The 25,983-nt window shown below is 42.3% G+C and overlaps 4 protein-coding genes across 5 annotated transcripts; 2 read left to right on the top strand and 2 right to left on the bottom strand.

Annotated features, from left to right (window-relative positions):
• The first annotated feature begins 6,717 nt into the window (after positions 1-6,717).
• On the top strand, positions 6,718-8,797 carry LOC127767895 (3-ketoacyl-CoA synthase 6-like). The gene is made up of 2 exons (XM_052293373.1): positions 6,718-7,618; positions 7,712-8,797. The coding sequence occupies exons 1-2, from the start codon at positions 6,908-6,910 to the stop codon at positions 8,483-8,485; spliced, it is 1,485 nt and encodes a 494-aa protein (XP_052149333.1). The 5' UTR covers positions 6,718-6,907; the 3' UTR covers positions 8,486-8,797.
• A 5,193-nt stretch (positions 8,798-13,990) lies between these two features.
• Positions 13,991-16,148, bottom strand: LOC127768794 (50S ribosomal protein L15, chloroplastic). The gene is made up of 3 exons (XM_052294441.1): positions 15,660-16,148; positions 15,342-15,493; positions 13,991-14,354 (listed from the first exon to the last, which is right to left on the bottom strand). Exons 1-3 carry the CDS (start codon positions 16,075-16,077, stop codon positions 14,133-14,135), a joined length of 792 nt encoding a protein of 263 aa, XP_052150401.1. The 5' UTR covers positions 16,078-16,148; the 3' UTR covers positions 13,991-14,132.
• A 102-nt stretch (positions 16,149-16,250) lies between these two features.
• LOC127768793 (uncharacterized) lies at positions 16,251-20,891 on the bottom strand. Of its 2 annotated transcripts, none has more exons than XM_052294439.1 (7): positions 20,581-20,891; positions 18,951-19,112; positions 18,783-18,849; positions 18,632-18,697; positions 18,444-18,562; positions 17,572-17,645; positions 16,251-17,402 (listed from the first exon to the last, which is right to left on the bottom strand). In XM_052294439.1, exons 1-7 carry the CDS (start codon positions 20,721-20,723, stop codon positions 16,669-16,671), a joined length of 1,365 nt encoding a protein of 454 aa, XP_052150399.1. In that variant the 5' UTR covers positions 20,724-20,891; the 3' UTR covers positions 16,251-16,668. The 2 variants fall into 2 exon arrangements, with proteins under 2 accessions (XP_052150399.1, XP_052150400.1); XM_052294440.1 differs by having other exon boundaries at positions 16,251-17,390.
• A 2,138-nt stretch (positions 20,892-23,029) lies between these two features.
• LOC127768792 (DEAD-box ATP-dependent RNA helicase 47B) lies at positions 23,030-25,615 on the top strand. The gene is made up of 2 exons (XM_052294438.1): positions 23,030-23,326; positions 23,638-25,615. The coding sequence occupies exon 2, from the start codon at positions 23,728-23,730 to the stop codon at positions 25,447-25,449; it is 1,722 nt and encodes a 573-aa protein (XP_052150398.1). The 5' UTR covers positions 23,030-23,326; positions 23,638-23,727; the 3' UTR covers positions 25,450-25,615.
• The last annotated feature ends 368 nt before the right edge of the window (positions 25,616-25,983 follow it).

Here is a 25,983-nt window from a genome sequence, read left to right as displayed (position 1 = left end):
AAATCATGCACTCCTGATGTCCACCAAAACTAGATGTAAGATTTGGCCTTTCGTGAATCCGTGTATCTCTCGATGTCATGTACGATTGTGATATGCACCGCGAAACTGAAGATTCTGGGTGATGTCGAAGTTCAGAGTTCAGACCACCTTACCGTCCTTGCAACGACGGCAGGAAACAACCAACCTTACCAACGCCCAACTGCGATCCAACTTGCACATATAATAGGTTAATACTCCCTTCGTTTTATATTTTTATATTATAAGTTGTTTTGATTTTTCTTTCTAACCAAACTTATTTATGTTTTATTAAGTTTATAAATAAATTTAACAAAATCTATAACACCAAATTGGTTTAATTAAATATGACATTGAATATATTTTAATAATATATTTATTTTGTATTAAAAATATTACTATATTTTTCTGCAAACGGATTGCTTTTGTTGCTTAATTTGTATGCAAAACCAAAAGGTGCAGAAACTTGTGACGAGTGAGGTTGTCTGTTCAGCAGAGCTACGCATTTGTTTCTTTTAGGTTATGTAGAGTGACATCAAGCTGCAGCGTAGTCTAGCTGTGTTTAGTTACTGAAAAAAGTTAGAAGTTTGGAAAAAAAGTTAGAAGTTTATGTGTGTAGGAAAGTTTTGGATGTGATGTGATGTGATGGAAAGTTGGAAGTTTAGGGTAGTTGGGGGTGAACTAAACACGGCCTCTGTCTTATATATACTAGGAGTAGATGGTTGCTGCGGTAGAATTGTGTGATAATATAGTAGATATGAGTTCTAAAATTTTCTTTCTTATCTACTATAATATTTTTTTCATGCATATCTTTATAATTATCCAAATGTTATAAATGATTGAATTGTATATATGGTGTCTTTTAGAGGGAAAAGATGCAATTTACACCCTTGATAAATTATCCAAAGGCTAAAAATAGTTAAGGTGATGTGAAGAGATGTAATTTACACCCTTGATTAATCATCCAAAGACTAAAAACAATTGAAGTGATATGGCTTCACGAGAGAAAAGAAAATTAGCATTAACTATATTTAGTGGTGATAAATTTTTTATAGATATATAGGATATATGATAAGCATCAAGTTAATGCGTAACGTCATAGTCAACTTTCCGTTTCTTGCCCTGTTCATTATTCACTTCTCAACTTTATCTTTGTAATAGTACATGTCATGGACCTCCTAAAACGTACAGTACGTGAATGAAATTCAAGGAGTCTCATGAGTTATTCTCGTCTTTTATGACTCAGATTTCAGGACGTAATCTGGAGAAAGTGAAGCCTTATGACATACTCCTACTCACTGGTGTATGATGTACTGTAGTATAGTAAACTGAAATTGATGTGCCCACACTGGTATAAAGTGAAGCCATGATGCAATTGACATGGTGGAAAGTGCAAATAAGGGTGCGTTATGGGCTATTTTCTCGTTTATTATGAGTGTGTTTTCTAAACTACTGGATAGCGTGTTTCGTCTAAAACCTTTTATATAAAAGTTTTTTTAAAAATAGTCAAACAAATTTGTTTATTAATTATAATAGTTAGTTCTTAATTAATCATGAGCAAATGATCTGACTCGTTTTGCATAAGTGTTCAGCCCAGCCAAAACGCTGAAAAAAATAGTATAACGAGCATGCAACTTATATATTCTTGAGAAATTCTACATTTTACTTGATAAGCAACTGGTTCTATTAATTGACATCGACAAACTGGACATCTACAACATGCCATAATGTAAGCAATTTCTCTCTTTCTTTTTTCCCACCGCCGTTAAGTCTTCATTCATAAACCTCCATCACGTCTTCAAGAAGACCATTTTGTCCCTAGAATTTGATTGTCATCATGCTAAATACCCAAACTACCCTTAAATCTCATAAATAATTTAATAGCAAAATTGTTTGCATATTTCTCACATGCAAATTATATAGAAATGTCCCCCCAAAAAAAACATAGAAATGGGTCTATCGAAGGTCTTTTTAGGGAAAAATGGCCTCTGTTTAAATAACTAATGAAGGTCTATAGATATAAACCTAATGGTGATAAAAAAAATGAAAAATGCTTGTAACATGGTATTTTGTAGGATTCATGTTGATGATATTTTGGAGAAGAGATCGTCCATCGATAGCAAAACGTGGAATTTTTTTTTAGAGAAACGCTGTACGTATGTATAATGTGCTAAAAGTGCAAACAAATATGGGCTTTGTGATGGCACTCGAAGTGTATAGATGCTTTGAGCATCAATCTATACTACTGAAAAAAAACAATAGTGGTGGTGGTGGTGGTGGTTCTGCTGTTAGTCCATCATCAATACTTTTACAAGATTTACAAATTAGTCATTGATATTATGCAATAGTCTAAGTCTAATATATATTTGTTTGAATCCATCAAATTAATAACATACAATAACATTTGTATATTCAAATAAGTATGGGCATTTTACCCATAAGTCAAACATGGACACTAAAAGCTTGTAATGTTTTTAGCTCTTGTAGGACCTATTAGAAGGGTATGTATCGTACTTGACACGGCTGCCGTCTCAATAAGTTTACATATTAATTAAAGACACTGCTCAAAATTCGATATGCGACATACATCCTAACATAGAAATATCATGTAGTGGAATAGAAATGTTTGAGACGTAACCTTCGAGGAGAATGCTCACAATAGGGCGCCCAATTCATGCATGCAAGTATACTATAAACTGGAGGGAACTACCGATCGGGCGTCGATCCCGATCAACGCGTGCAAAAATCAGGCGCTGATGTCAGCACGACGTCAGTGCCACGCATGCGTGCAAACCCGCTTTAAACTAATTTTTATCTTAAATTATTTATCCAAATCATTATCTGATTGCACAATTAAATTCATTGCAATTAAATCTTCAAAATAAGGCCACACATGGATATATTCGGACGAAATTTTTTTAGCTTATTATTGAATTATTTTTAAATATTGCACGATGTTCCACCAAGTATATCGGAATTGTTTCACTAAGTACATCGAAAATGTTTCAGCAAATAGCAAAAAATGTTTCAGTTCACTGCAATATTAGACCTATATATAATGAAACATTATGAGTACACTAGGTGAAACATTTTTTGTGGAACAAAAGAATGAAACGAATTCCCTTAATAGAGGGTTTCCAAAATATGTGGGTGGTTTGTTGCAATGGAGTATGTGGTGGAGACACGTAGCAGGTGGGGGCAAAGAACGTGGTGGGACCCAGGCGCCTGCATGCACGCGCATGGGGACAGGGCCGCAAGGGGAGCGCCCGATCTGCTCCACCCCCCGCCGGTCACCCGGGGCGAGCATTCTCACTACAAGCTAGTTTCTTTTTCTTTCTTTTTTCTCTTTTTAAATATTGTTTTTCTCCTAAACTACTTATCCAATCTACGATTCAATCATACTATTTTATTAGTTGTAATTAAATCTTTACATGAAGATATCATATAATTATATTCTAATAAAATAAAATCATGTGTTTCAAACCGTTAAAGCTGAATGTTTCATACGTGTATTGATATGTTTCAATGTGTATATTCAATGTGTTTCATAAAATTCACGAAACCACCTGCCACTACTCTCTCTCTCTCTCTCCCCTCTCTCTCCCTTCTATCCATGCATATATGCATTTTAATAATCTTCAAAACAAATTTTCTCTTAAACTACTTATCCAATCTACGATCCGATCACACAGTTGTATTCGTTGTAATTAAATCTTTATAATAAGATATCGCATGACTATATTTTGACGAAAGAAAAACATATGTTTCAATCCGTTAACACTCGTTGTTTAATACATAATAGTAACATGTTTCAACAAGTATCATCACCATGTTTCATAAAATTTTTAAATATTTCAGTTGCTGATTTTTTTTATTTCACCATACATAACTTAATGTTTCACTTGTTGGTCAACTACAATATTTGACCCTCCGATTTTTTAGAGGAATCGGACGTCTGATCCGTAGTTTCCTCCAAGCTTCGAAGACTTGAGTCTGAGAGGTTCGATTTTATTGATAAAAACATAAACAGAGAAAATACTTGTTTATGAAAATAAAAAAGATTATCTCTGCAACCGATTATAGTTAAACTAACTTTTCAGGAGTAAAGGACCCAGCAATCAGAACCACTCGCTAGGCAGGATGTACTCACGTACAGTTAGAGCATTAACTTAGGCAAGCGTTTTTCTTTGCAGGTAATGGCCTCTGTCAAACCTAATACAGATTGGCAGTTTGGCGCGATGGACAGGTCATGATCAATTTTAAATAAGCAGATGATCACATTTAATGTGTAGTATGAAGGGAACAGGTAGAATAATACTTGTAAGTTTACAATCCTGTCCCACGAAGATGTCGATCCCCTAAGTGCCGTTCGTCGTAGTACATGAGGGACAGGTCCAAAACGAAGAGACGGAATTCGCTCGTGCGAAACAAGGGCAAGAGAGACGTGAACCGAACAGGATTGCCCTTGCACACCTGCGGCGGATGTATGGTTGCAGCTAAGCTTTATTAATGAGAGTCTCTGCCCTTCCTCTGGTCGATCGATGACGAGCAAACACAGCGCGTTTCGCCACGCTTTCTCCCAACCCCCAACTCCATCCCATGTCGGCCCATCGTCCATTCATCCTCCAGACCGATCACATATTCAGACCCGTCAACTCCAGCATTTCACGCGGCCACTACGACAGCTGCTTCGGCTGCACTTTCACTCGTATCAGCGCGAGGGGAAGAAGAACAATCCGTGGTTTTCCGTTTCTTCAGAGGCATGGACAGATCGTCTCACGACTCGTACGCGAAGATGCTTGATGCTTCCCGGAGGATCCTGTCTCGAATTTTGATTGGATCACTGCGCACTGGACACTCACTACTACGTTAATGCTGCTGCCAGGGCTGCAGCCAAAGGACCACACTGTCATTGGCTCCGGGACAATAGGAGGCCATATATTTAGCCATTTTTTAGGGAGATTTTCACCAATTGTACAGTTGCACTATTGCTACGCAGATCACTGCATACGCAATTAACTCTTTCTTACAAGCTCAGAAGCTGTCTGCACCTATATAGCTACTCCCTCCTCTGTCCCATAAAAAACCAACCTACTATCGGATGTGACACATCCTAATACTATGAATCTGGATATATATCATACTAAAATATGTTACATCCGGTTCTAGATTCGTTTTTATGGAACGGAGGGAGTATTCTGTCATCAACTATCACTGCTCTGCCTGAACTTGTCTGAGCTATTACTACTGTAGTATATGAATTTATGAAGTGGAGTCTCGTAACAAAAATACGAGTATACTCCGTACTGTACTACCCTTATCAGGATTCAAGGATACTAGGAGTATAGCATTACCAGATCAGGCACTTAGATGTGGCCATCCAAAGAGTAATGGTAATAGCCTAATAGGAGTACCATCTACTATTGATCTTTCAAAAAAAAAAGTACTAGTATAGAAGTAGTATCCAGCTAGAGCTGCTTAACAGGGTCAGAATTTGTCCAAACAGAGCTTGTAATGCACACTGACGAAGTCGATCCGATCGAATCAGAGTCAACATTTAAAGAGTACTATTTCGAAGTAAAACTGTTCAGTTCTTACAAGATTACATGTGAATTTGCAAGACTTGGACATGAGTGTTCATCTCGTAGTTTAATGATGGGTACCCAACCTGCAACAACAGTGCTTTAAATTGTACAAGCAGAGGGTACCAACAGAGGAGTAATTTGCACATGCAGTCCTGAACCTGATGCCATTGCGAAACACACAACCCTATACGGTGCAGATGCAAGGGAGCCCAATTCAGTCCCAGCCATTATCTGTATTGCCGTACTTCCGCAGGGAAAGTTACCCTCTCATCTGATCTACCATTGCATACATCTCAAAAGGAAGTGAGTAAAAAAGAAAACAGGACCAATCTTCAGAGATTAAGTTTTTGAAACCTATCTTCAGAGATAAGTTCACTCGGCGATAGGAGAGGACCTGATTTGGACTCAAATCAGGTGTTGACGAATAGAGTAGCAAGAGTTTTTTCGACGGGTCAAGACCTCAAGGGTCTTAACAGTTGAACTAACTCGGTTATGATTTGGACACTTGGTGATTAACTACTGATAATAGTACTACTTATTGTTATTGGCTTGTTACATCATTCGGTGCTCAAAAATCAGATGCAAATTTAGATGGGACAGACAGCAGCTACTAGCAACATAAGAGAATTATGTTCAGTGTATCATGTATGACTAAACTCTGAACGTACTCACCTGGATCCAGATGCGAGCAGTACAGTACCTGTGCACATTGCTTGTGTATTACTCCACTTAACTACGAACTCTATTATTTTCCTCCGATAATGCCCGCAGAACAAGGTTGTCACTGAAAAATGGTCCTCCCCAGAGTCCAGGAGCTATAGGAGGAGTATGATACTCCTTAGCAATCATATACTCATATGACATATCCAAATTGACACCGGGGTTAAGCCGTTAACCGTCACTACGAGTTGCACTTGTATAAACAAAAAACAAGGGAGAAAACCTTGTGTCCCCCCCATGATGCAGAAATCTAATAAGAGCAGCCCAACGCTTCCGGTTGGTGGCGGTAGACCGGCCTCTTTAAACTACCCCATCCGCCCCAGATTTATCAATTACTCCTCGTCATCTCGTCTCGTCTCCGCCACCGTGCGCGCGTCCCCTATATTAGACCCCCCAACCGGGCACCGGACACACCATCACCAACACACCACTGCAAACCCATCCGCCTCCGCACCGCATCGCACCTACAAATTGTGCACGCTGCACCGCTCAAAAAAAAGAAGAAACTAAAGTCGTACGTAGGACGCGGCGTGCGAGCGTTGGTGCGGTGCGCGGCGGCGCGCGGGGAAGTAGTGAGAGCATCGATCATGCCGGGGGCGGCGGGGTACTCCGGGTCGGTGAAGCTGAAGTACGTGAAGCTGGGGTACCAGTATCTGGTGAACCACTTCCTGACGCTGCTGCTGGTGCCGGTGATGGCGGCGACGGCGCTGGAGCTGGCGCGGATGGGGCCCGGTGAGCTGCTGTCGCTGTGGCGGTCGCTGCAGCTCGACCTCGTCCACATCCTCTGCTCGGTGTTCCTCGTCGTGTTCGTCGGCACGGTGTACTTCATGTCGCGGCCAAGGCCGGTGTACCTCGTCGACTACTCCTGCTACAAGCCGCCGCCCAGCTGCCGGGTGCCGTTCGCCACGTTCATGGAGCACACGCGCCTCATCACCGACGACGAGAAGAGCGTGCGGTTCCAGACCAGGATCCTCGAGCGGTCGGGGCTCGGGGAGGAGACCTGCCTCCCGCCGGCCAACCACTACATCCCGCCTAACCCGTCCATGGAGGCGTCGCGCGCCGAGGCCCAGCTCGTAATCTTCTCCGCCATCGACGACCTCGTCCGCCGCACCGGACTCAAGCCCAAGGACATCGACATCCTCGTCGTCAACTGCAGTCTCTTCTCCCCGACACCGTCGCTCTCCGCCATGATCATCAACAAGTACAAGCTCCGCAGCAACATCCGCAGCTTCAACCTGTCCGGCATGGGCTGCAGCGCCGGCCTCATCTCCCTCGACCTCGCCCGCGACATGCTCCAGGTAAGTACTAGCCAGCTCTTTGATGTTACTACTGTTTAGCTAACTAACTAATCAGGTGAGCCATTAACGAGCGACATGGACGGACACGCGCAGGTGCATCCCAACTCGAACGCACTGGTGGTGTCGACGGAGATCATCACACCAAACTTCTACTGGGGAACCCGGCGGGACATGATGCTGCCCAACTGCCTGTTCCGGATGGGCGCGGCGGCGATCCTGCTGTCGAACAGGAGGAGGGAGGCGAGGAGGGCCAAGTACAGGCTGATGCACGTGGTCCGCACGCACAAGGGCGCCGACGACCGCGCGTACCGGTGCGTGTACGAGGAGGAGGACGAGCAGGGGCACTCGGGGATCTCGCTGTCCAAGGAGCTGATGGCCATCGCCGGCGACGCGCTCAAGTCGAACATCACCACCATCGGCCCGCTGGTGCTGCCCATGTCGGAGCAGCTGCTCTTCTTCTTCCGCCTCGTCGGCCGCAAGCTCATCAACAAGAAGTGGAAGCCGTACATCCCGGACTTCAAGCTGGCGTTCGAGCACTTCTGCATCCACGCCGGGGGACGCGCCGTGATCGACGAGCTGCAGAAGAACCTGGACCTGTCCGCGCAGCACGTGGAGGCGTCCCGCATGACGCTGCACCGGTTCGGCAACACGTCGAGCAGCTCGCTCTGGTACGAGCTCGCCTACATCGAGGCCAAGGGGCGCATGCGCCGCGGCGACCGCGTCTGGCAGATCGGCTTCGGCAGCGGATTCAAGTGCAACAGCGCCGTCTGGAAGTGCCTCCGCACCGTCAAGACGCCCGCCGACGGGCCGTGGGACGACTGCATCCACCGCTACCCCGTCGACATCCCGGAGGTCGTCAAGCTGTGATCGAATCCATGGTAGCCTCAGCCTCGCCCTTGCCGGCGGCCGTCGCGCCGCCGCCGCATTACCTCCCCTACACCTGTACGTCACCCGCGAAGCGTGCGTCCTCAAACTTTGGAGCTTCTTAATTTGTGGTGTTTTCTTCTTTCCTCCTTTCCCCTCCCTCGCTTCTTAATTTTTTTTTCTTGTCTTCCTTTTATTTTTATTTTTTTCGCTATAAACACGGATTAAATCGATATACTTTGTCTGATGTGTCACATAAGGAATGATCATTCACAGGAGATTAATTATTATATATTTTTTTAATTTTCCAATTTAGCGTGGCCGTGGTTGTTCGATTGTTCGTGTCAGGATCCATGAAGAGGGAGAGGGATTGGGGAATTGACGGGCGTGATCGAATCTCATAGGCTCCAGTTGCAATCCGTATCGTTACTGGCGAAAGGGATACACGCATAGTCTCTGGTAGACTGGTAGGCCTACACTGTGGTAGGCCTACACTGCACACCAATTAATCTCTTTTGATTTGCGAAAACCCTAGTACAGTATTACTACATTACTCTTCCAAATACAGACATGCGTAATTTATTCCTGAGATGACTACCTGATTACAACTGCCTACTCCCTCCGTCCCAAAATAAGTGCAGTTTTGCATTATTCACGTTTAACATTTGACCGTTCGTCTTATTTGAAAATTTTTATGATTAGTAATTTTATTGCTATTAGATGATAAAATATGAATAGTACTTTACGTGTGACTAAATATTTTCAATTTTTTCATAAATTTTTCAAATAAAACGGACGGTCAAACATTGGGTACGGATATCCATGGCTGCACTTATTTTGGGATAGAGGTAGTATTAAACTGAGATATTTCAGTCCTTCTTTGTTCCTGAAAAATCAGTGGTTCCGGTCTTAAAACTTTTGGTGATAAGAAATGGAATATGTTAGGAGATTGTACAAAAAAATTTGAAGGAGAGGGCACGAGCTACTCATGATCCGTCGTTGGGAGTTTTAGCTCGAACCGAACTCATGATCCATCTAATTACTAACTGAAGTTGAGTTCATCTTACTAGATTAAAATCGACTCGCACTTCATGCAACCGGTCAGACATGATCCATCTAATTACTGGTTGAAGTGAGTTGTGCTCATTAGCTCACGTTTTATTCCTCTCTTAAGCTAGAATTCCATTTCTGTTATAAATTCTGACAATGACGTGGGTTTACTAACATGCCGGATCTGCTATGGTTGACAATTAAAGGACTAGCTGAGAAGAACTCCAACTTTTAAATTTAACTCTAATAGTTAGATTTGAAATAAAATTGTAGAGTAGCCTAAACCCAATACAGTCTCGGTGGGAGCGCTTTAGCGGTCTAGCCCGCTTCACTTCGGAGGAGCTGAAAGCCAAACATGCCCTTGCCACTAGATGTACAATAATCCAAAATTGTCTGATTATCCCTTTCTTACCCTTTGTCGAATTTCCAATATCCCTCTGTTTATACGGCTGTAACACGTAAATAAATGCAGTCGCCGTGCCGACATGTTTTCCGGGACAGGCTCTTCCTTGAATAGAGAAGACGGCTTTCTTCCTCAGTTTCCGTTCCGCCTCAAAACATCAATCATGCTCCGGTGTGGAGGACGTTAATCGCTTTTACATTTATGGCGACGGTCGACTCCCCGGTGAGGATGAAAGCCGGCCGTTCGATCCAGGTGCTCGACGGCTGCGTGCGTTGCGTGGCTGGGTCATCACGGTCACGACCTCACACGGGCATCAGACCGATCGGATGCTAGTAAATGCGGACGAGGCGCAGCTCAGCGCCGGGTGGGTGGGTGGGTGGGCGTGTGGACGCGAGGCTGGCGCGAGCTAAGCTGTGGTGGCTAGCTGGAGGGATCGCAGTTAATGGCCGAGGAAGGTGACAAGATGGGCTTTTTTCCCCGGTTGCGTGGTCGCGGCGCGGCGTTGCCGGTGGCCGCAGCGCGGCTGCGCTGGGTTTTGCTCCCCCGCGCACTCCTCACCTCGCTGGGTCGTGGCAACTTGGCGTCGCGCGTCGCGTGGCGTTGGACGCGGGGAGAAGCAGCGGGGATTGGTGGTCGGGCACCCGCAGGCGCGCGTGGCGCGGTTGGGAGGCGTTAAATGCGTTTGGCTGGCGACGGACCGGGGGGTGGGTGTTGGTTGGGCCGAGGAAATGAGGGTGTGTGTGTGTGGGGGGGGGGGGGGGGGGGGGGGGGGTGTTTGGTCTCCTTCCCTCGGCTTGCGGGCGGGGTTTGGCTTGCGACTTGCGATGCCTTGCCATGCCACACCGGGACGATGGGGTCTGGTTGTTAGGCTGGCGTGAAAGGGAGCGGGGAGTTATGGCGACGCGATTGCGTTGCACGATGCATCGTCGTGCATTCACGGGGCGTCGCTGTTGTGCGCCATGGAGATGGAGGGGAGTGGAAAGCAATCGAAAGCTCCCAAAGCCCTGAAGCAACCTGGACAGCCCGGCCTCAGCTTTGCTTGATGGCGGCAGCTGATAGTGCTCTGATAGGCCATACTAGCGTTTCTCCTGTGCCACATTGACTATAGAACAGCGTAGCACGAAGCTATCACTCGTAGTTCTAAGTATCCCGATCAACACTATAATACATCCATCCTTCTACAATATCCCGATCAACACTAATACCATCCTTATACGCTTACTAATTACTGATACTGCTGGATTATTATTACACGCATTGCTGGATCAGTTCGAGAGGCAGAAGCAACAAGTCAGATGTATGTGCTACAGTACTAGTGTCTTCAGTTCCCCCGAAACAACATGAAAAGCACATCGCCCTCTAATAACAGCCTGTCGCCATTTAGCATTCTGCTATGTCCAAATTCATCCAGAACAGAGTTCTTGAATGTATTCCAACTTGATGCTAACTTCGCGCCACAAATCTTGCCCGACATGGCACAGTGGTGATCATAGATCATCTGTCTACTCACACGCATAATCCATGAGCAAGAGATCCGATCCCTTGGCAGGGGAGTCTTCGGATCAGTAGCACGAAGCATACGTATACACCAATCTAATTCCATGGTGATATCTCTATTTATGATTAAATATGCAACAATAAATAAATGACTTCATTTTTATCTAGCTTACTCCTTCCGTCCCAAATTTATTATACTAGGGGCCTGTTCACTTTGATGCCATTTTCAACCTTACCAAATTTTGGTAAAGTTGCTAAAAAAGTGGCTACATTTAGTTTGCTGCCAAATTTTGATAACTATATAAGAAATAGTTGCCAAAATTTTGGTAACTATGCCAAAATTTTGGCAACTTTTGGGCATCAAAGTGAACAGGCCCTAGGATGTCGCATTCAGTCCAAGTTCGCTATATTTTGAAACAAAGAGTACCTTGGATCAATTTGGAAGGAAATATAAGTTTTCTAATGCTTGCAATCGTAGTTAAGGACAACTACATTGCAATAATAGGCTAGTGGCTTGTCTAGATTCATTAGCATCCATATGAACGTGGACAATGCTAAAAAGTCTTATAATATGAAACGGGGGTAGTATTAAATTGCTGATATGAACATGCAATGCAAGCACAACTAGTCAAGATCTTGGTACGCAGTTCATAGCAAATCTGCACTGCACACTGAAATGAAGGGTAAATTTTCTTCTATGCCACTGGAAATTTACCCAAACCCTTATTTGCCAGTCATTCTCCCGATGCTGCGTGGACCTAGGGCCCGAATGAGGGCGATGATTTGCGTGTTAATCTAAAATACAAATAAATTTTATCATCAAAAGGCCATAAATAATTGTTTTTGATCAAATGGGAAACATCTCAACAAATTAACACCTTCACAGTCAAAGATGGAATAGAATTTACCTAAATAGTCAAGACTTCTTTTCCTAAAGAAATGTCGAAAAACAGCAGGAAAATGACAAGTATGAGGTATAATTGAGATTATGTAAACGATTGAAACAAGAAGCAAATCAAACAAAAGAAGCATCAACGTCCACAGGGAGCAAGAGGGTGCAAGAATGAATCAAAGAGAGAGGAAAAAGAATTTCAAGCTGCGGTAAAAGGTGAGTTATGTCACCCTTTGAACTAACTCCTAAAGAAACAAGCAGCAGTAAGTGGCGATTTAAATCCCTGAATAAAAAATGAGAGAACATGAACATGAAGTTCAAAATGATGATATAACTGTAGTCAGTTTGAGCCTTTGAGGAGGGATGTGCTGTCCTTATTGTATTAAGTCAAACAAGAAACTACTTGTAATTTATGTGACAGTAGATATAGCAGTGTCCTTATATAACTTCTTCAAACAAGCAATATTCATGGATGAGTTCTGTTGAAATTTGTGTTCAAAATCAATTGTTAAGCACACATAGAATGACTTGCAACCCTATATAACATTTGCCCATTCTTGTCACTAGATGAACAGTGCAGCAATTAAGTGTGCATGCCCCCATGTGTGTCCAGCTGTCCACTTTCCCAGGAAATCACGAAATGTATACATGGACAATTAAGAAGCCCACAAGTTCACATTATCACATATGGGCATCAATTAAGACACTGAAATGATAACTACCTTCTTTTGAAAAAGGCAGGACCAAATAAGCGAAACAGAGTTTAGCTCCTAGATGAACCATCATTGTTTTTGTTTAGAAAGACTGTCACCAAACTATAACACAACATGGACAACAATACTATAGGCAACTTGAAGTATAAGTGCAAGATCACAAGAGGGTGAGGGTGTGTGTGTTGGGGGGTATGCATACTGACATTTGACATACATCACATTTAAAAGAGAGAAAATTCCTTCCATACCCCTGAAATTTTAGCCGATCCCTTCTATGCCCATGAATTTCCTTCACTCCCTTGTATACCTCTGAATTTTGATTTGGATCTCTTCCATACCCTTGCCGTTAATTGACCGTTTAATAGGTATATAAAAGTCAGTTTTACCCTTCAATATGTGAGGAATATGTAGAAATTTGTAAACTATATTGTTGGAAGTATAAAATTTGTTGTGTGATTATCATATTCATAAGTTTTATGTACATAAAAAATTTAATATATATTTAAAAAGTACATGTAGCATTTTTTTTAAATGATAAACATAGTTTTGGAAAGCATTCCTATATAATATATACAACAGGAGAAAATATGTTGAACTACCATAAACAAATGCTACATATACTCTTTTAGTAGGTAAATAAATATTAGTTTTTATGTCATTAGGTAAAAATAAACTTTGCCATGAATAATACCTTGTACAATAAAGTCATGAATATGATAGTCTTATATAACAAAATTATACACTTCCAACAATATAGCTAGTCTACAATTTTTAGATTTCCTTCATGTCTAAGGGCAAAAAGGTCCTTTTCATTAGAATTAAACATTCAACTAACGGTATGGGTATGAAAGGGATCAAAACCAAAATTCAGGGGCATACAAAGGAGTGGACAAAACTCGGAGGCGTAGAAGGGATTGGCTAAACTTTCAGGGGTATAGAAGGAATTTTCTCCATTTAAACAGGAAACACACAAAAAAAATGCTTGCATATCGCACAGATTCAAAATTCGTTGAACGTGGAACTTTTGGAACAAGGTAAGAGAAATAAGTATATGTTAAAGAAAAGGGTAAAGGAGAAGTACAGTGTATATGAATTCTATGCAGATGCTTCATCAGATTCACCAGCACCACCATTTTTCTTGCTAAAGTATTCTTCTGCACGAGCTTGGTTCTTCAGATAAGATTGTGGTAGCCATTTCTTCCGCTTTGGTACCAGACTTAAAGTACAACCAGCTGCCTCGAGCTTCTCCTTGGCTGAAGCAGAGAATGCCCCAGCCTTGATATTCAACTTGACTGATACATCACCATCTCCTAAAATCTACAGATAGGTTTTCAAAAGTTAGCATACTAATACTACCCGCATGATAAAAGATACAATAACAACAGCAACATTGCAGTATCATTGTACTCAAACAAAGATGAAAGGAACGCCATCTGCTGAACATCAGAATCAGATGTCAAGAAGGAAAAAGCCTATCATAAGGATAAAGTTGATAGCTCCCCACATTATGACTTAGGTCTTGATACCTGTTTTAGCCCTGTGGGTTTTACCTTATATGTACCACATAGCTAGGAGCCTAGAGTATAGAAAAAATCAATCAAATGAAATAGGACCAGAAAGAACAATAAAAGTTGAACAATTATGCTATTCAAGGTGCATTAAGTTCCACCCTTGGAGAAGTCTTTGTCACATCAGTGATCAAGCGCCACACCACTACCCACTATAAGGGGCAACCCAGTAGCACACTAATGCATCTACTCCAGCAATCCGCCAACTAAGAGTGGAGACAAACAGTAAATATTTTGGGTATGTTGGGAGTGATGCAGACATGCCGTGGTACATGTAAGAGCACATGGTTTTGTTGGGATCTTGATACCACTTCATGTTTATGCCTGACAGATATGCTCATATGCAGGCCTACACCATGTGTGGGTTCATCATAACTCATACGTTCTAGATCCTTGAGTAGCCAATAGAAACACTCGTCAAATCATACCGTGTTTGTCCAACACGAGCTAAGAAAATTGATCCCGACACACAACTTTGAGACTTCGAATACTCAACTTGGTAATTGCTGCTAAGGACAGACCAACACAGCAACATTTGAGAACTACAAGAAAAAAAAAAGGCCAGCCATTCAATCCACAACATCAACAACTAAAGGATTACCCAAGACTGCTGGTGAACTTGATGAATTCACTGGCAAAGATCAAATGCAAGGCATTCATATTTCAGTTTTCAGTAAAACATGGTCATCTACAGAACCGACTTAAAAAAAAGAAGGATAATCGTCGTATAGTGTACCTTCAGAGGAAGCTTTCTCTCCCTGCCAGACGGATTAATCAAACCCCTCGATTTCAAGGATTCCAATGATATCTCGTCACCATCCTTGAACCCGCCACGCGCCAAGTCTCTCAAATTGAACGGCACATACTTCGGCAAGCCAATATGCATTCCTGCAATCGCAAGGTAGAACTTGCAACGGGTCACTTCTCAATCCCAGCATTTCTGCATTCCAAATGGAAGGTGCTAGCGTGTTCCCACTCAATTTCCAGTGCATTTGAATGTGTGAGGCTTCGATTGAGGGCGAGGAGGGGAAGCGGGAAGCTCGAAGAGACTCACCTCCAGCAATGCCGCGCAGCTTGGGGATGCGGCGGTAGAGCGGCATCTGCCCTCCCTCGAACCCGCGCCGGACGCCTGGCCCCGAGCGCGACTTCTGTCCACGCATGCCGAACCCGCAGCTCGCGCCCTGCCCCGCCGCGATACCGCGCCCCTTCCGCTTCGGCCGCCGCCGCGACCCCTTCTGCGGGCCCAGGTTGTCGAGCCGGAACTTCTCCGCGGGCTCCGCCTCCGCGGCCTCGGCCGCCGCGGCGCTGCACACGACCGTGACGCAGCGGCGCGGGCGGGCGCGGAGGACGACGGACCGGCGGCCGGAGATGGGGCCTGGAGCGGCGACGAAGGAGGTGGAGAGCGAAGTGGAGGCCGGGAGGTGGAGCAATGTGGCCGCGGGAGCGAGGGAGAGGAGGGTGATGGACGCCATGGCGGTGGAGCGGAGAGCGCGCCTGAGCGGCTTGCTGGTGTGGGTGGATAGAAGGGGATAATTGGGGAAGGACACGAGGGAGATAAGACGGTTGGATAAATGGGCCATGAATCCAATTAACCCTTGGGAATTTGGGCCTCTTTTCCCTCTATTTTGTGAATGGTTTCGTATTACTCACTTTGCTTCTTGTTTATTAAAGGATTTTAGAAGGTTTACAAAAGTTTATGAATAGAATAGAACTGAATTTATCTTCTTAAGAAATGAACATATTTGGATTGATCTTCCACACACAATCAACCAAAGAGAAAACCTGATCTTTGCTGTTCTTCAAGAGACTAGTACGGAGAGAAACTGATGGGTCACACAACCTGACAGAGTTAAGTATACTGAACTGATCTATGCTAAGAAAAGAAAAGGTGAAATGAGAAAGGAAGAAACGAAGACATGTACAAGACACATGCTTCACAGGATCGTCCCGTTGCATGTCTAGCAGTAGACAGGTGCAAGGAATTAAAAGTAAGTGTTACAACTGTAGTCTGGATAATTGTACGTCCAGGCCTCAGCTGAAAGAAACTAATGGAACTCTGGCCATCAACCATCTGAAATGTCAACAATGATACCTCTAGTTGGTGAGTTCAATGGTGACGATGCAGCTTGGCCAGCTTGATCCTCTGCTGCTACATGACTACTTACAGGATGATCTGGCAATGAACTTCCATCAACTCGATTAGCTTGCACATTTTCAGATTTGTCATTGTCCCCCTGGCTTAGGGGGTAAGAGCCAGCACTGCTAGAATTTCTGCCATTTTCTACAAAAGATGTAGAACTAGCACCTTCACTGCCACTATTGGATTCCCTAGCAAGAACAAGTTTCAGTAACTTCTGCCGCTTTCTTCTTTCGGTTCTTTTATTTATCAAAGGCACCTCATCTTCATCTGACTCATCCACAGAATAGTAATTCAACCATTCAATGATTACAGAGTAGGAACCATCCCACTTGCTTATTTTTCTTTTCTTCTGTCTGCTGCACTCTTGATTCTTCTTTAGTGAGGTTGTTCTTGGACGCTTCGGTGCTTCCTGAACAGTTGTGGCGGTTAGACGGTCCAAACCAATATCCTTTGACAATTTGATTTTCTTATTAGCTGTGTCTCTTGAAGAGGACTCCATTCCAGAAATACCAATAGAGTCATCAGGAGGAAACCCAGCAGAGGTTTCTTCCAGTTCATGCTTATTGCCTTTTCCACCCTTAATTGATGTATGCGCATTGTGCCAACTTCCAGGGGCTGATTCTTCAACTTTGCAATCAGGTGCTTCTACAGATAAAGCTACCAACAAAAATTAGCAGTATCATCAATTTGTATGAGTAGGCATACTACGAGTTTAAAATGTATATCTGCAGTAAAGAGTCATCTCAAGGCATTTCAACAAAATAGACTGTTTTATGGTCTTAAAATGTTATCATAACTGGAACCTCCTTTTTAAGCCAAATGTTACCTTTTGAACCCTCTACACAACCTGATGATGATCCTTGAACTCTGTGATAGCTACCAGTGCACCGCTTCTTGTGCCTATATATATATTAATACAGAAAGCCAAATCATGACTCCATCCATGAACTCAATGACACTAAATTTAGAGTAAGTTGCATCCCAGGACCCCAAGGAGGAGAAAGAGCATGATAGTTGTTCAGGTATTACTAATCTTGTTTGGCTGCTGGACATGTCGATTTCACCTCCAATAAAGGAAAATTTAAGTCAGATCATTTACCACTTTTTAGATTATGCAATTGCCAAAGTGACAGGACAACACAAAGAAAATGTTAGATATTGAAGCAGACACCCATCATTACCTCCTTAGTTTAACATCTCTCTTTGTCAAATTTAACAATAATAATAGTTGATTTATTTGTTCATCACAAACTGAGGTTTACATCCTACCTCCCACATTGCAAGGATACACTAACAAGGCAGAGAGTAATAAATTACACATTTTGGAAATTACACAGTTAGCTTTAAAATGTACATCTAGCTTATATTTCTATGAATATTTATGTGCACTCTTAGGCTGTGTTCAGTAATGGAGGATGGGAACCTATCCCCTCCGCACGGAAAACGGAGCGGTTCATTAGCGCATGATTAATTAAGTATTAGCTAATCTTTTTTAAAAAAATGGATCAATATGATTTTTTAAAGCAACTTTCGTATAGAAACTTTTTGTAAAAAACGCACTGTTTACAGTTTGAAAAGCGTGCGCACGGAAAACGAGATGGAGGAGTTGGGAACTGGGGATTCCGAACACACCTTTAGAGATATACCAATAAGGCATGCATGGAACAAAAAAAATGCAAAGAAATATATAGCTAATACCAATGCCAGTGACAAATTAAACTGTCACACGAGTCATTAGCACCCATTGCCTCAATGCAGTCATCCTGTGATGGTCCTTTGATTTTGGTTGACTTGATCAAATCTCCACAGCTTTCACACTACAGAGATTGTTAGCTGCCAATCTGAAATTAGAAAATAAGATTTACTTTTAAAGATCAGGTTCTTACTTTGTGTATATAAAATTTCTTTCTGATCTCATGGAACACAGTTATGCTGTAGCCACCAAGAGGACGCTGGATATAATTAAAAATATCGTTACGATAATAAGAAATATTTAAGCACATGCTGATTGAAAATTGACACCTGAATTCAACTTACATGAGGATCGGCTACAGAGTTTAAATTGATTGTATTCATCAGTTTCTGGAATTTTGGCCCATGGTCACTGCTTGATCACAGTTTTTAAATTAGTCAATACGAGAAAAAAAAAAAGTAGACAGAAATTCAGGTGTAATACAAGAGGCCAGTCATGGTACTAAAAAGTACCTATGGTTATCATTACTATCTTTGATGCACATATAAGCATGAATCATTTCATGAAGCAGCGCATTCTTTAAATCCAAATCTGTGTGGTGTTCATACAAGGATCTGGAAAGAAGTATAATACAGCCACCACCACCAGGATAATATTCACAGCCACCTACTTCACTGCATCAAAATGATTAAAAATGGAAAGTTTCAAAACAATCATACTGGTAATAGCAGGTACTATGGTCTTTGATGAAAGTTTCTTATTTCAGAGAATAACTATAGAAGAAAACAATTATAGGCAATAACTCACAAAGTTATCCAATAGTACAGAGTTTATGTGAAAAAGATAGTGTTAAGATGAAAATATGGAAGGGTCGGATGGTCAGCATCATTTCCAGTCAATTATAGTTGACGATTATGAGCTAAATGACACTATGACAGACAACTCACGAATCTTGTTGAACATGCTTGCTAGAAAAATATGCACATGACAGTGCCATAAATGTGGCTGACATACTTCATAATTGTGCATAGCAATACATCAGTCACTGTGTTCCGTTCAAAATGCTATGCACATTCACCAATAGATTTGCAAATCAAACATATTTGGGAAGTATATAGGGCTTGTTCACTTTGGTGCCAAAAACAACCTTACCAAAATTTGGCAGGGTAGGAAGTGGCAAGTTTTGGTAGCGTTGGATACTTGGATGTGTTTTGTTAGATTTCTTTCCAAATTTTGGTTGTGTCATTATGAGTGGGAATGGGAAACTTTCAGAACTACCAATTTTGGTAGAATAGCAATGGTAGAACGTGGCAACAAAATGAACAGAATGAATAGGCCCATAGATATGATACCAGTGTCTTCGAAGTTCAAAACAACTGGAGCAGAGATGTCTATGTAATCAGTCTAAGAGTTCAAGTGACTTTTTCATTCTACTGTCTAGATAAATTTGTTCACTCCTTCCCAAAAGTAAATGTTTTTACACTATTTTCCCATTTCTTTCTAGAAAGCATGCCAAAAGCATACATTAAATCTTTCCATTTTTTCATGGTTTAGACCTAGGCATTGATCCATACTCTCAAAGAGTGTAGTTTTTACGGTCAATGAACAAGAGAACGACGCAAAGATTTAGAGGTTAACAGATAGAACTGCAGATAATGACAAGGCATAATCGTGTAGAATAATATGGATCACCTATGTTCTGGCTGAACGTTTAGATCAAAATACCCGAATATGGATAATCCCCTTTGATGCCCTAATTCATTTTTAGGGGATTGATGTTCTAGTTCTAACGAACAAGGGATATATGGGTTAAGCACTTCCTTTTGGCATTGATCCACTGGTGGATGAATGAGTGGATTTGATGCGGGGTGACCCAACATATACCGAATGTCCGAATCAGAACCCCTACAGAACAGGATTGTTCTCGTGTGCTGTTCCCCCTATAAAGCCATCATACTGCACTGAATCTACTAAGATACGCATGCTTAGTGGTAGGACATGAACGGAGCAATCTTGCAACCACCGCACACAACTCAACATCCACACAAGACCTAAATCCGCAGTATTCAGTAAACCGGACCCCCCCCCCCCCCCCCCATATAACACCGAGAACGGCGAGAATTCGGAGTGGCGACGCTTTACCGATTGGGGAGTGGATCCTCGTCGGTGGCCCAGGAGACGGCGCAGGTGCCGAGGGAGTCGTGGAAGTAGAGGGCGTTGTAGTGGCAGAAGAGCTTGGAGATGTCCGGCTCGCCTCCGCCCCGGTCCGGATCCGAGCCCCTCATGGCCGGAGGAGTAGCCTGCGAGTAGTTCGCGATGGGGACGGCGGCGGAGCCCGGCGACTCGGCGAGGGTTTTGGGGAAGACCCCGGTCAGGGTTCTGGAGGCGGAGGAGGAGGAGGACGAGGATGGACTCGTTGGCCATTTTGGCTGGGTTGGGTGGTGGTGCTCATTAAGCCCTTGGCTGGCTGCACCTATGTACTCTCTCCGTTTCGAATTACTTGTCGTTATCGTTTTATTAGATTGTATAGAAAAAATATTAATAAATTATAATTTTATTACCCTTATTAATTATATCTTGTTTTTTCAAAATAAATAGTATAATTAATTGTAACAGATAATAGCATTAATATAACTATATTTAAAAATAGTAGGGAAGAAAACACATCTCTATAAATTGTAAAAAGACGATTATTATGGAAAAATAGATAAATACAAGAACGGCAAGTAAATTGAAATGGAATGAGTATTTTCATATAGAACGTGGGGATTTTTTTGTCATATGAGTTAACAAGGAAAGATGAAAAATATATGGATTACATCTAAACCTTGTGAGAAATAAATTACATTAAATTAGCCCATTAAATTATTGATGTGTATTGAGAGAGTTATGTCTAATATAAATCATAGGTGATGTAGAGGATATAAACACTATGAATAGTATATAGCACTGGCAGTTTAGGAATCGTCCTTACGATCGATCAAAGTGATGAAGAAGACTATTATAGTAATAACTTAGCGATGTTAGTGTAGGTGTGTGGTGGTCTGCATGGCACCACATGACACATGGATCTAGTAAGCTAACTATAATGACTTTGGTGTGATGGCAAAGAAAATAGAAGGTTAGGAGGCCATGATCAAGTTTGACATGATAAAGGACAAAGACTAGTCTCAATGGCAGCGACTCGATGATAGTGAATAGTGTCGTGGTTTGGAGGCATGAAGATTGCAATGGCTCGATGTTAATATGGATAAAAAAATGTGGATTAGCGATGACGACCAGGTAAAATACGTTGAGATCTTTTCAGCGTTATTGGTTTCATTAAAACCGTTGGATTATAACGGAGTAAGGTGATAAGTCTATCCACTGGCTAACTTTTCCCATAACCTAAAGACTCGTCATTGGCAAATGTTGATGTTAGTGTAGAGTGACTAGAGTCCATAGAAACATTGGCTCTTGCTGTTATAGTAGCCTAAATAGCCTAAATAGCCTAAGAATGGATTGGTGCTTGAAGATAACCGATGCCTCGCTGAGAAGTTTGTTGTCTAACTGCAAATTGTTGTGGCGTACTATGACCAAATTATAGGTGGAACATATCAGGGCATGGATGTAAATGGATTTCAATCCGAGCTAAGATATTTCTAAAGATCACTAGTTATATTAGGCTCATGGTTGCAGGAGTCCAATATGTGACTGGATCTTGTAAGGCTATTAAGCACCTGGATTCCATTCATATCCTAACGTCTTAAGAGTAAATTTAATATTAGAGCTCACTATCAGCTATTATCATACTTTAAAGACAACATATATAATATATTAGCTATAAGGTTCCTTCAATTTTTGTTGTCCTATCTCTTTTATCTCACTTATGCATTTATTGTATTTGTCTTGGAGCACGTATTGAGCTAGCTTTTGCACAAGAGTAACACCCTTCATTTTTTTTCTTGCTACCTCTCTCATCCACGTAAGTTTATAATTAATTTATAGCTCACTATTATCTATGCTATAAGGCAGAGTGTGAGCAAGTTGGGTTGCAGTTTAACTGTAAGGTAAAATTTGGAGGCAGCTCATCCAAGACTGATCCATCTATTGGTATACTCCCTCCGTACTCGTAAAGTAAGTTGTTTAGGACAATGTTTAAGTCAAACCTTAGGAATATAAATCATGAATAACTCTCAAGTTATTGAGTTTGAAAATGTAAAAATTATATGAATAGATTTGTCTTGAAAAATACTTTTATAAAAGTGTACATATATCACTTTTCAATAAATATTTTTATAGAAATAACAAGTCAAAGTTGTGTTTTGGAGACCGTATCGCTATTCAAAACGACTTCCTTTACGAGTACAGAGGGAGTATTCTTTTGTTTTAATATCAATAACATCTCAAAAGTATTTTCTATATTTTGTCACTTTTCATGTACAAAACATGTTGATATTGTGGTTGGTTGTGGGCATGTTACATTTTCGGATTTGAGGTAGAAAATGGATGATGCCATGGATGTAAGAAAATGTGCAGTTGTAATTTAGTCTTAATTATATTTGATAATCAACTTTATCCTTGGTTTGTCTTCATTTAAACAGTCTTCTCCCCCATGTCCGGCGGCGCCGTGGCCCGTGTGGCCCGCTTCCACAACCTGCGGCCGGCGCCACAGTTGATGGGCTGGCCCATCACTCCTACCTCGTGTCTCTGACACCCTGACCACACGAGCCCCCTCCCCACTCAACCGGATAGACGAACGCCAGCCAGTCGCCGGCTTCAGGCTAACTAAGCCCTAAACCCGCGTGTCTCCTCCCTCCTCGCGAGTTCGCCGGCCGCCTCGCCTGCGTCGATCTCCAGTGGGCAGCGGCGCCGGCGTCTGCTGCTTCCGCCGCATCCTCGCCCGCTGGTGAGCACCCCACCCGTTACGCGCATCCTCTTTCTCATCTCTCACTAACCCACACTTTTTTTCCCCTCCGATTTGCGTTGGCCCTAGCTTCTCTTCTAGATCTGTAGGTTGCCTTTCTCTTTACCTTTTTGCCTTAACCTTAGCACGAATAACAATTTAGTTTGTTCCCAAGAAAATTTGGGGGTTCAACCGAGTCTAACACGATTGATGCCACCGATACTCCACAGACTTCTTGCGTCTAACTTTGTTTTACTATTGCAAGTTGTGAATGCTGCAGTTTACATGATTCAATTGTTTGGTTCTTTGCACAGCCAAGAGCACCCCCGGTGAATTTGCGAGATCAGTTGGGAGTAAGGACATTTCGGCTGCTGTAAAATTGGTTTTCATAAGCAGAGCAGCAGATGAGGCTAGCTGTTGGCCAAGTGCATCGACATGTGCTTGCATTGGCATCTTCGCGATCATGCTTCGTCCTCGGTGACAACCTCCCATTGAGAATGCTTTCATTACCACGAGCGGTTAGATTTCACCAGACCGCTTGGCTTGGTACTGAAACAGTACAAGATAAGAGTGCTTCACTAACTCTAGCTAGTCTTGAAGGGCAAAACAAAGTTGAATATGGTAAGAAAGAAAAAGCAACACGCATTGGAGGTCCAAAGCCGTCTTCAAGGGCTTCTGCTCTTAAGGTGAAACCAAAAGTTTCTTCATTTAATTCCAAACCAACAAAGAGCACCTTACCGAAATCAGCAGTAGTGAAGAAGACTCTGAAGATAGATGAATCTCTTTTCTCTGCAAAATCATTTGAAGAGCTTGGTTTGCCGCCTTTGCTTATAGATCGGTTGAACAAGGAAGGTCTAAGTACTCCAACTGAGGTCCAGTCTGCTGCTATTCCTATCATTTCACAAAAGCATGATGCAGTTATCCAGTCATATACGGGCTCAGGGAAGACACTCGCTTACCTTCTCCCTATTCTTTCTGAAATAGGCCCCCTAAAGAGGCTTACAGAACAAGATGGTTCTGATAAGAGATCAGGTGTAGAGGCAGTTATTGTTGCTCCTTCCAGAGAATTAGGAATGCAGATAGTGCGAGAAGTGGAGAAGATTTTGGGCCCTAATGATAAGAGGCTTGTCCAACAACTTGTTGGTGGGGCTAATCGTTCGAGGCAGGAAGAAGCATTGAAGAAGAACAAGCCACTTATTGTTGTTGGAACACCTGGTCGTATTTCTGAAATTTCAGCAGGGGGCAAGCTACACACCCATGGTTGCCGCTTTCTTGTACTGGATGAGGTTGACCAGCTTTTGTCTTTCAATTATCGTGAAGATATGCATAGAATACTTGAACATGTAGGAAGGAAATCTGGTACTTCATCTAGAGATATTCTTGGCCCTCTTGCAAGGCGGTCTGAGCGCCAGACTATCTTGGTTTCTGCAACAATACCGTTTTCAGTTATACGAGCAGCCAGGAGTTGGGGTCACGATCCAGTCCTTGTTAGAGCTATGAGTGTTGTTCCACTTGATTCAATTACTGTTCCAAGACCTGTGCTGTCCCAGACAGATGCCAACCCCAACTCTCCATCAAATTCAGTGAATCAAGCTGCAGTTGACAGCTTACCACCATCTTTGGAACATTACTATTGTATATCCAAGGCTCAACACAAAGTTGACACTTTGAGGAGATGTATCCATGCTCTGGAAGCTCAGACAGTTATTGCATTTATGAACAACACCAAGCCATTGAAAGATGTTGTATTTAAGTTGGAGGCCCGTGGGATGAAAGCTACTGAGCTACATGGAGATCTTGGAAAGCTTGCAAGATCAACTGTGCTGAAAAAGTTCAAGGATGGTGAATTCAGAGTTCTAGTTACAAATGAGTTGTCTGCCAGAGGACTGGACGTGCCAGAATGTGATCTTGTGATTAATCTGGATCTTCCAACAGACTCTACACACTATGCCCACAGAGCTGGCCGAACGGGCCGTCTAGGGCGGAAAGGAACTGTGGTCACAATATGCGAAGAAACTGAAACATTTGTTGTAAGAAAAATGCGCAAGCAATTAGCTGTACCCATCAAGCCATGCGAATTCACGGAAGGCAAGTTGCTTGTTCATAATGAGGAAGATGTAGAATAAGCTCTGCATTGTCGAAATGACATTTAATGTCTTGAAGTGTTATTTGTGTATGGGCATTTCTCATAGATTGTATTATCTTAAAATGTTATCAACCGATGTTTTTTTGCTCGATACAAATATTCAGATAAATGGGAATAGTTGTCTTTCCTGGGAACTTGTTCTTCAACGGGGAGTTGGTGCTCCGCTCCATTTTTTTTTTCTATTGTCACCCTCTTATGGATATGCACTGTAATGCGTGAGATGACTCCAAGAAATTCTGTGTCAGCATTTCACAGAACCGACCTCTTTCTTGTTCTTCATGATACTTTTTGGAATTGAAAAACCAAAGGTGAATGCATATTTGTAAAGTTTAGCTAGATGCACCTGAAAAAGTCAATGGAACACTGAACAGGTTCCCTTAACCATAGTTGGAATCATGGACGGTGGACTTTCTGGATTCTACATTCTGTCATTCAAGTGTTCCATTGCAAGTTTGCAACTGAAGGTTTGGGTATAGCCAGTGTTCTGGGTTACTGGATCTTTAGTGTATATATT

This window comes from Oryza glaberrima, chromosome 3, assembly GCF_000147395.1.
Source record: "Oryza glaberrima chromosome 3, OglaRS2, whole genome shotgun sequence".
In the NCBI taxonomy this organism is placed as follows: Eukaryota; Viridiplantae; Streptophyta; class Magnoliopsida; order Poales; family Poaceae; genus Oryza; species Oryza glaberrima.
Note: the sequence above shows the minus strand (reverse complement) of the source record. Positions and strands in the feature narration are given on the sequence as shown.